This window comes from Penicillium malachiteum (genome assembly GCF_028827825.1).
Source record: "Penicillium malachiteum strain IBT 17515 chromosome Unknown utg000003l:1.0-4950554.0:1.0-4952489.0, whole genome shotgun sequence".
Classification (NCBI taxonomy): Eukaryota; Fungi; Ascomycota; class Eurotiomycetes; order Eurotiales; family Aspergillaceae; genus Penicillium; species Penicillium malachiteum.
Window position 1 is genome coordinate 4941579 of NW_026643096.1, and position 10671 is coordinate 4952249.

At 46.3% G+C, this 10671-nt stretch overlaps 3 protein-coding genes across 3 annotated transcripts; all 3 read left to right on the forward strand.

Moving 5' to 3' along the window:
- Positions 1–737: 737 nt before the first annotated feature.
- Positions 738–1998, forward strand: N7483_008131 (SEC14 family lipid-binding protein; the record flags this gene model as incomplete). Its single annotated transcript, XM_057091568.1, has 4 exons — positions 738–841; positions 940–1150; positions 1212–1589; positions 1645–1998. 4 exons carry the CDS (start codon positions 738–740, stop codon positions 1996–1998), a joined length of 1047 nt encoding a protein of 348 aa, XP_056946309.1.
- Positions 1999–2754: 756 nt separating this feature from the next.
- Positions 2755–4936, forward strand: N7483_008132 (uncharacterized protein; the record flags this gene model as incomplete). The annotated part of the gene is made up of 2 exons (XM_057091569.1): positions 2755–3315; positions 3383–4936. 2 exons carry the CDS (start codon positions 2755–2757, stop codon positions 4934–4936), a joined length of 2115 nt encoding a protein of 704 aa, XP_056946310.1.
- Positions 4937–6617: 1681 nt separating this feature from the next.
- N7483_008133 (NmrA/HSCARG family protein) lies at positions 6618–7655 on the forward strand (the record flags this gene model as incomplete). The annotated part of the gene is made up of 3 exons (XM_057091570.1): positions 6618–6791; positions 6861–7272; positions 7327–7655. The coding sequence occupies 3 exons, from the start codon at positions 6618–6620 to the stop codon at positions 7653–7655; spliced, it is 915 nt and encodes a 304-aa protein (XP_056946311.1).
- Between the last annotated feature and the right edge of the window lie 3016 nt (positions 7656–10671).

The window sequence follows — 10671 nt, forward strand, 5'->3', positions numbered from 1 at the left end:
ATAATAAAGGTAACATTTGAACATGCATCATGATGTGTAGCGATTAAATACGTATGTTCCCTGAGGTTCAATGTCGATATTGCGTATATACAAACTTGAAGAACATTTGAATTGGAAAGAGGGAGCAATAATTCAAATTTCCGACTTATTCTCCTGGCAGTTCACTACACATGTGTAGAATGGCAGTACTTATCTCATAGCGAGCAATTACAACCATGCTTGGAAACAAAATTCATAAAAATCGAGGGGTATGATTCTTCATCACATTCTACCTAGGCCTTGTATGAATCACTACCAACACAGGTAGTTCCGCTCGAAACAATAATTAAAAGTTAATGCAATTTTAGATCGAGCTTCTTGTTGATGTAATAAAACGGTAGAACCTTCCAAGGTTTGGGGTCGGAAGTTTCGGGGTTAGTCACTTTGCAGCCAACATCCAGGGCTTCCGAGGTCAGGGCTGCCCAGGTGAGAAAAGTCAAGCCCGAAGGCCCGGAGCCTGAGCCACCTGACAAAAAAAGTCAAGGTAGGAATTTGACATGCTTCTGGGGTGGTGACATCACCATCCCCAGCTATTGATCCATAATGGATGGCATAAAGATTCTGTTGTTTCCGCTGGTTCAAATACCGGAATAAATCCTCTCGTCAATCAAAAATTCAGAAAGTAGCCTTTAGACGAAAACTTGAATTTGAACGAACAACCAAAATCCAGCGTACGCTTCTGGTGTTCAACTCTCAGAATGGAGACTTCCCAGCCTCAAATGCAGGGCCGGGGCTCTTCTGGTCACCTGAAAACGCTTGATGATGCCTGCCAGATGCCATCTCCTGGCCAGGTCCATGTTGGGTGCATTTTGACCTCTGACCAAAGGGGGAGTTTATCCCAACTGAAGAAGATGTGTCTCGACCATGGATATGACATTTCCACGCCTGAACACTATACAGACGACGCTGCATTATTGTGAGTTTTGAACTATTGAGAGTATTTCTTTTATCGATTGACAAATCGTCCAGACGTTATCTCCGAGCGAGAAGCTTTCAAGTTGAGGCTGCGTTTGAGCAGTTTGACTTCTGTATGAAATGGCGTAAGGAAATTGGAATCGAAGAGTTTTATGATAACCTGGAAGTCGGAAGCTATGAAGAATCACGAAAAATGGTGCGGTGGCTTGTTTTGGTCTTGAAACCTTTCATTGAATCGTGGGTAATTCCTCTTAAAGTACCCACAATGGATTGGACGACGCGATCTTGACGGGCGGCCAGTCTACGTATTCGTTGTCAAGCACTTCACCAAGAAGGACCTGGATGAGTATTTCGAAAAGATCGCATCTTCACCCCCAGCAAACAAAGAATACAAGTCCAATGCTCCGGGCTATGTTCTCCATTTCCATGCCCTTTACGAAAATTTGATAAGATTTGTGACACCCCTTGTTTCTGAACTCCCAAGACCGAACGAAAACATCCCCGTTTCTGCTTCAACACATATCATTGATATTTCGGGAGTCAGCTTGAGACAATTCTTTGGAATTAGGAAATACCTGCAGGAGTCAAGTGAAATGGTCACAAAGCACTATCCAGAAACACTTGGTCGAGTCTTTGTGAGTTGCCATGACTCCTTCGTTCATTCTCGGAGAAGCTAATGGTCCCCTCTAGGTGGCTGGTGCTCCGTATTTCTTTCGATCTATTTGGGACGTCATGAGCCATTGGTTCGATCCGGTCACTAGGTCGAAACTCTTCTTGTTGACTTCATCTGAAGCCAAGTCTACTTTGTTGTCTTATATAGATGCATCAAATCTCCCCACGGAATATGGCGGTACTCTTGAATGGGAGTGGAAGGACATGCCCAATCTGGATAAACCCACGCGCGAGTTAGTACATGAACTCTATGAGTCGAATGGCCAGAGCAATGAAATTGCGAAGGGGCCGGTAAGCTTTCAAGGTGGCTGTATCCAACTCCTAGGCACGGTGAATGGACAATCTGGAAGGATTCAGTTTTGTCGCTCTTAGAAAAACTCATTAGTGCCACTGCCTTGTTCATTTTCGAACCTTCCAACCTTCAATATCGGAACTTCAATAGTGTTAGTCGTATGATCCTTGAGTGGGTAGGTAGTTAGGGATCTGTAGCACCTGAGCAGTCAGTTAACTAGGGGAAAAGCGGAGGCAAGAAAGCTTAATGAACCATGACGAACTTGATATATCGCCTCTCCACATATTCAAGTCAATCAAAGACGGATTAGCAAAGACACAATCGACTTGCAGGGCTGTGTTAGAGATCAGGGAGAAACAAGATGTCAGAATTGAAAATGTTTTCCATTGGGTAATATCGGTAATATCTAAGTACACAGATCTACCAAGTTTTGTGTCGCTGAATGAAAAGGAATACTATTAATATTACCGGAATTTTTGAGGATTTGTTAAATGAGTAGGGCCACATGATGGAGGGTTTCGTGAGGAATATAGGTATGATTTTCCGTATGAACCATATGAGTGAACCTTGGACTTGCTCGCTTGTGGCATACACACACACACACACACACACACACACACACACACAGAGAGGGAGAGAGATAGAGATAGAGCACGATAGTCCTGGTAGGCTATGAGCTAGCTTAACAACAGAAAGGCATTTGCCCCTATAGGCAAAAAAAGGGGCGAGAGTGAGAGCCTTCGGCTTGACCCCGCTAGTCTCCGTCTCCGCCTTCGAACCCAAGCAAGTACAATTCTGCCCTCCGGATTCTTCACCTTCCGTCACAACCTTGGAATATGTCTGAAGACCCAGTTAATACGAATACATTTCTCCCACGTGAAGAAGGATCAAAATTGCTTCAAAGAAGCTGTCACGATTGCAGCCGCAGAAAAGTACGATGTAGCAAGTCCTGGCCTTGCGACAATTGCGTGCGCTTGGGCGTCCAATGCTCTTATCCACCGCCTGGCCGCAAACCTCGGAAAAAACCCAAAAGACAATCGAACAAAGCAGAATTGATTGGAAGATTGACCCTGTTAGAAGAGCAAATCAAGAAGCTCAGTGGGCAAGGCAATAAGGAAGAGGGCTTTGTTGATTTCTCGCCAGAAAGGGACAACGATGACGGTCCTCGAGACAGCCGCACTGTGCACTCATGGCTAGCCAAGCATAGCCCGCGTGATGGAGTACATGAGCAAGCCAGAGAGAAGGATGACGATGATTTGGAGATGAGCAAACAGTCTGCCTCGCCCAAGGCGACTTCCAGTACGATAGAGGATCAATTTGGACGTCTTGTCGTGGATCGAAATAATGGAACGAGTCGCTATATGAATCATCAAGTGTTGACGGAACTCGCAGATCAGGTATATTTTGCCCCCTCATAGTATCGCTGTCGAGAAAATGCAACAGACTGCTGAAGCTGTGGTGAAGATTAAAGAGGTTCGAGATATGTTTGATTCACCGGAATCCCCGACATTATCCGAGGAAGAGTCCTCCTCGCCAGCGCCAACAGCAGCATACTCAGAAATTTTGAGCCCATTTATATTCGGGTACCATTCTGTGGCCCATTCACTCAGCGATTACCACCCACCGCCGGCTCTCAGCCATCTCCTTTTCAATGTCTTCGAGGACAGTGTTGCACCCATAGTTTTGATCATACATAAGCCAATGTTGAAAGTTCTGCTTCAAACGGCGACCACGAACCCTGAAAGTTTCGATCCGGGGTCTGAGGCCTTGGTATTTTCTATATATCTAACCGCAATCTACAGTATGTCACCGGAGGCATGTCTTGCACAGCTAGGAACAGAGCACACCTCCTTGATCAAGCGATATCGGTTCGCAGTCGAACAAGCGTTAGTTCGGGCGGGATTTCTTCATACCCGCAAACTTATCGTGTTACAAGCGGCCGTTCTTTTCTTGAGCTGTGCGTGTCATCCCCAAGATGCGCACTTTGTCTGGACCATGATTGCTGTGGTGACTCGTATTGCCCTGAGCCTAGGATTACATCGGGATAGCAGCCACTTTGGGTTGAGCCCATTTGAAACAGAGATGCGGCGACGATTGTGGTGGTATATATATCTATTGGATGTGCGATCATCCGACTCTCAGGCTACGAGCCCTCAAATCCGGGAAGGGGACTACGATACGCAATTGCCGCTGAATATCAATGATGATGATTTATCCCATGACATGGTTGAGACCCCGGTAGAACGAACTGGCTTCACGGAGATGAGCCTAACCTTGGTCAGATGTGAAATACTTATACTACATCGTAAATTGATGCAACTCAGCAGTGCCGGGGCTGGTCTTGATGAGCATAACACATTGTTTCAAAAGCGCCTCCAGGCAATAGAACAGACCCGCATAGCCCTTGATGAGCGATATCTCCAATTCTGCGACCTCAAAATTGCGATTCACTGGGTGACCGCGACTATTGCTCGCGTTGCTCTCGCGCGCTCTTGGCTTGTGTCACACTTCTCATTGATGAGCGTCGAAGGGTTCCAAGGAGACCTGTTCCCGGACAAATGCGATCTCCTCGTCCTCACCGCGATCGAAGTACTCGAATTCGTGTACCTACTCGAAGCTCACGATAATACTGCGAAATGGTCCTGGCTGTTCCAGGGATATGTACAGTGGCAGGCGTTTGCATTTGTTCTGTCGGAGCTCTGCGTGCGCCCGACGTCTCCTTTATCAGACCGTGCGTGGGCAGCTGTGGATTGGGTTTATGAGCACTGGGATGGACCGATGGGTAATCGACTTGGGTTGATGATGCGACCTTTTGAACGTCTCCGGAACCGGGCTGCCGCAATTCGAGCTCAACAGTCCCGGGACGAAATTTCAGGAACTATGTCCGTTGCAAAGGACTTGAACTTGGCTGGTGCAGGCCCTCGGGCCCCAGATATGACGAATTTCTCGGAAGAAATTCAAGGAGATTTAGGTTCCCTTGATATTTTCATGGATGTAGTCAATACTATGGGGCTTTAAACAGCTAGCTATGTCGATACCTTAGCAACTACTAATGACTGTGAATATAAAACCCTATTCCTCAGGCATGCAAAGGGTTTCAAGATAACATACCTAGTCACAAGCCGCAACAAGCCCCGCAGTATGTGGCATACTCATACGGTGTTGTCACAGCCCTAGCGTGCTCATAACTAGTGACCGTACCTACCTATGGTAGGTAGGTAGGTACCAGCAGCTACGAGATTGTAATACACACCCTTACCTCTCTCTTTGATTGCACCCCTTGTCGTATTCCTCCTAGGTAGTTGTGTTGGTTTTGTTCTTGGTTGCTTGCCCGTGCTGGGTCAACCCCTGCACTTTCATGCACTTTACGACATAGCCGCATAGCACTACGTAGTATACGTTTCCCCTCTTGAGAGCAGTGTTTCTCCGCCTACTAGATTAGGTTAGATTGTACAGTCTGGAGCCCTGCTAGTTGGACACCCCAAGAATACTAAAAGGACACCCTTCGTTTAATTACGCTTAGCGTATACACCTCCGTACACATCTCGCTGCCCAGGTGCCGCCAATGTAATTAATCAGTCACATCAATATCCGCGGACTCCTCATCTAAGATATCTACCTTCTACATTCCCGTTATTAATTGATAAAGTAACATTAACTCAAGGAAATAGTAGCTTAAGATTAGCTAGCTAAGGGGAAATTGATTTAAAATATTATAGCCTTTTTGAATAGAAATTAAGTAGCTGGAGAACTTGAAGATATTAGTCTTGTCTATTCCTTTTTATCTTAATGTGTATGTTTAAAGAATATTGTGTAGATTCGAAAATATACTGGCTTAGGCTCAGGCTGATACTTCGGTTATACTACAAGGTCATTAGAAGTAGGCTCATTTATAGAATCATAGGCTATAGAAGAGCTATTGTTAGCGACGGCAAGATATTAGCTAAGGAGGAGTGGTCAGAAATGGATCCTATATTGGTGTGGCCGATTAATTACATTGGTGGCAGCGAGACATGTATAGAGGTGTATACGCTAAACCTAATCAAGCGAAGGGTGTCCTTTTAGCATTCTTGGGGTGTCCAACTAGCAGGGCTCACAGTCTGCATCTACTAAGTAGAATGTGGACTTTGGACTTTGGATGGATTCCAAGTTAAGAATTCAGACAATTATTCCCATTTTGAGAGCCCCATTAATTTCACACACACAAATCAGCTGGTATGACATATATCCTTCCCATGGATATAATTTCTTTTTTTTTCATATAATGCAAGGATCCAGACCCATGTCCTCACCGCGAGAACTCAACATTTGAAGGCTCGGGGCTTCGGGCTCGGGGTTACTTTTGGTGACGTGATGTATCAATAGCCGCCTGAGCGGTCGACACAATGTAGACCCAAACTTAAAGACTCCTGCACCAATGAGGTTCACAGCTTGGGCCCAATATCAATAGAAGGTTACAAAGGTGGCGGGGGATCGGCCTCACACTATAGCCCCGAAGCTTATTCATTTTCATTCCACTGAATCTTCCACGACTCCCGAGCTCGTACTTGGCTTTCTCCCCACGAAAAATGAGAGGTTATAAAGGACCTCTCAATTCCTGCTTTTTGTTTCGATCATCACTCATATTTCCAATCTTCGATTATCCTCATATCTTTCAGTTCCTTCCAAATCTCTCACTCACCATTCAAACATATCCGCCATGTCCAAGTTGATCACTGTCTTCGGTGCCACCGGCAACCAGGGTGGTTCTGTCATCGCGGCCATCCTTGCCGATTCTGAGCTTTCCAAGGAGTTCAGGATCCGTGGCATTACTCGCGACACTACCAAGAAGTCGGCCCAGGATCTTGTTAAGAAGGGTGTTGAGGTTGTTACGGTAAGGCTGAGACATTAACTTATCAAAAAATCATGCAGGAAGTGTAACTAACTAGGCTCTCTATCTTAGGCTGATCTGGGTTCCGTCGACTCCCTCACTGATGCTCTCAAGGGTTCTCACACCGTCTTCCTGGTCACCAACTACTGGGAGACTATGAACGCCGAGGTCGAGTATTCCCAGGGCAAGAATGTCGCAGACGTTTCCAAGGCAGTCGGTGTTTCCCACCTGATCTTCTCCTCCCTTCACAATGTGACAGAGGAGACCAATGGTCGTCTCACAAAAGTGCCTCACTTTGACAGTAAGGCCAACGTTGAGAAGTACATCCGGGCTTCTGGTATAGAGTGCAGCTTCGTTCTTCCCGGATACTACATGAGTAACTTCACTCAGATGCTTAACCGCTCTGATGATGGATCGTACCAGCTGTTTTACCCTGTTGGTAACGAGGCCAAATTCCCCCTCTTCGATGCTGCTCAGGATACTGGTAAGACTCGCTTATATTCAAATATGTAGCCAATACAGCTAACCATCCGTCTAGGTCTCTTCGTGAAGGTCGCACTGAAGCACGCGCATCAGTTGAAGAACAAGCAGGTTTTGGCTGCCGCTAAATACTATACCCCTCAAGAGATTGTGGACACTTTTTCCAAGGTTTCAGGCAAGAAGGCCGTCTTCATAAGTGTCAGCTCGGAGCAGTACAAGGCTTCTTTGCCTTCCGCTATTGCTGTTGAGTATCTCGAGAACCAGCTCTTCGTGGAGGACCCTGGCTACTACCTGGGCGAGTCACTTGAGCCTACCTTGGAGCTCGTTGACTCTAAGCCTACTAGCTGGGAGGAATTCGTCAAGAAGAATCTTTCCGCTTGGAAGTGAATTTGATTTTTTTTGGTAACTTTGAATGCTCATTTTATGGCAAAGGCTCCAACTCTACTTGGCATTCTAGCATTTACAACACAATGAAGAAAGCTTACTACTAGACATCGTACATTTTTAATACTTCCAGCCCTGGGGCTTACTTCACAGGGCCATCGGCCACTCGATTGTGACCTTCATCCTAAATCACATAAGTCTGTAAATGTTGATACTTTTCTTCAATAGGCTCGATATGGTAGTTTACTGAGCAAAGCACTTGTGACCACGGTCCATGGATCCGACTTTGCTGATTTTCACCGTTTGATATTCATCAGACTCCCCTCAGGCTCGGTTAACATAGGAAATGAAGATCCTATGTAACTGCAAAGCTGTATTGATAAGGTCTTAACATCAGATGGTGTAAGTGAAAACCTGAATTCAACATGTACTAGCACTCTGAGTCTCAGATTGTGCCAGTGGCTGCAAGGTGAAGGTTGAGGTCTAGATCCTGATGAAGTGGATAAAACCTGAAGTTTCTCTAGCAGAGCACCACTCAGCTACAAGCCATTCAAATGTTGACCAAAAACATCTGAAGATCATGATAATTCACAGGCATCCCAACTCATTCCCATTCTATGATTATTAAACACGCGTTCTTGCTCCATGAGTGAAATATTCAAATGTTATTACTCTCAGGATATCGTGAGTCACAGTTACCAAAATTTGAATCATTGATAGTGTCCGAGTCATGGTCATCCGAGTCTTCAACTTGAAGTTATTGAAGTTGAAATCTGGATGAAGTTCCCACCTGGGCACTGGCTGATCAAATGCATGTGTTTAATTCACCTGCAGCTTGTGAAGAACTTGAACTATATGATCGCATTCCCGGCATTTCATCTGGCAACATCCAACCAAAAATGACTCCAAAATCAAAATTTCAAGGGCTTGACGTCGGGAATCATGTTACACACAGCTCCCATCGAGTAAAATAAAAGCCACCCTCAAGTTCAAATTCTAGTGAGCTCTATATGACAAAGTGGGACAAAGGCCTTGCAGCGCTCCCGAGGTCGCGGGCGGGTACCCGAAATCCAGCACTTCCAAGGTTGAGCCCTTCGCTTCCACGGCTCGGCCCCGGCACCTGCATGTGCGGGGATCCCCTATGTAGAGGAAGTCCAAACTCCGAGTCGAACCTTGGAAGGTCTCAAGTGCTATGCTACAATTCGAAGCAAATCGTCCCTGGATGTAGATATCATGTACGCAGTAGTATCCCCAGCCCGTCCATTTGTAAATTAATTACTACCCAACTTCCAAGGTTGAACGCGTGTCGTACTATAGTGGTAGGCGCAAAAGTAAAAATTGACTAGGATAAAAGTGGAGAGATTGATTCGGAGTAAGGAATTAACCACATGGACCTAGGCGCACAGTCTCATTAAAGTGTACACCTGAAATCGAATTGGGAGACGTCAGCAGGTTCAGGGTTCAAGTTGTATTTGTAGGTAGTATCATTATCTCGCTTTGCCCTCGAATGGCAGAACACATGGGGAGGGAAATTGAACAGGCGCATTTAACGGGCGAGCCCACATGTGCATACTGCGACCGGACTTTATTCTGACTTCTGACTTCTGACCAATGATCTGATGGAGTGTCATCCTGGTTCTCCGCGTCTGCATTGACGTTATACATTGCCCGCAAGTGGTCGAGTGTAACACGAGCAAGCTCGCCAACTGTACCAGCTCTAGCAATTTCAATTAAACTCAATTCCAAGGTCAAGTGAGTCTTGATCCAACGTCGAACTTCAACAGACATCAATGAATCCAGGGACATGTGTGCGACCTCCTCTGCAGTCATGTTTTCCGCTCGTGGCACATATGTCGTGACAAGAGTGCCCAATTCCGCTCTGATGAGATCTTTGGTTTTCGGATCCAAGAGGATTCTAGGGTCATTTTGGATTCTCGTCATCAGATTGTATAGTACTTTATTGCCAGAATCGCTGCTTCTTGGACTGGATCGCTCGAGATTAGCGTACATGCCAAAGCGCGCATCATGGGGCCAAACCGTTTTTATCGCCAACTCAGACAACGGCTTTGTAGGTGAGAGGCTTAAATGCAAATATTCACGGGTATCCACTTAACCAAGGGAGCAAAGAGCCAGGAGAGACCCTTGTATTGAATCACTGGACAATTCCGCCCATTGGGCTTAGCGAGCGATGACCAAATACTGGATCGGATGATGATCGATTGATAGAAGTCAATCCAAAGATAACACAAAGCTATCTCTAGTCCTTTCCCGATCAGGAATTTCCGCACATAATTCCCTCTTCAATGATGCGTGCCTTTGATCGCCCTTTGTGGTCTCGCAGCCGATCATGATTCAAGGATCAAGGGAGCTGGTGGCAGATTATTCCTGGGTCCGTGATTCAATCCAATCCCACGAAGACTCGTCATAAAATCTATGAGCCAGATCCCACGGTGTATGGTCAATGGTGGTGGGAAGGACTCCCATGCATAGAGAGCGCCACTCGAGGAGGCTTTTCTCCGAAGACTTTTCAGCTTTCGTACATGGAGCACAAATGCAAACTCAATAGCGGGTATGATATGAATGACTGACCCGGGCCGAACATGATCGCCAAATATCCTGGTAGTTCTGGTGGAAATATAATGGCGTAGGTTGCCGACATGAAAACTGTCCATGGCCAAAGTCGACCCGCTAGCGGGAGTTATACCCAGTATTCCAGACCCGAGAAGTATAGGAAGGTTGTGACAGGTGGGATCAGTGATATAATCACATAGCGCAGTGTAGTGGGTAGAGTCTAGGTCAAGAGTTGCGGGAGACCGAATGTGAACCTTTGGCGAAGGTTGACAAAATCCTCCGTTGTCGGGGTGGTGATTTGGGGTTGGGGTGGTGGTTGGGGTTGGGGTGTTGGGGTGTTGGGGTGGTGGTGTTGGGGTGTTGGGGTGGTGGTGTTGGGGTGGTTGGGGTGGTGTTGGGGTGTTGGGGGGTGGTGGGGGGTGGGGTGGTTGGGGTGGTTGGGGTGGTT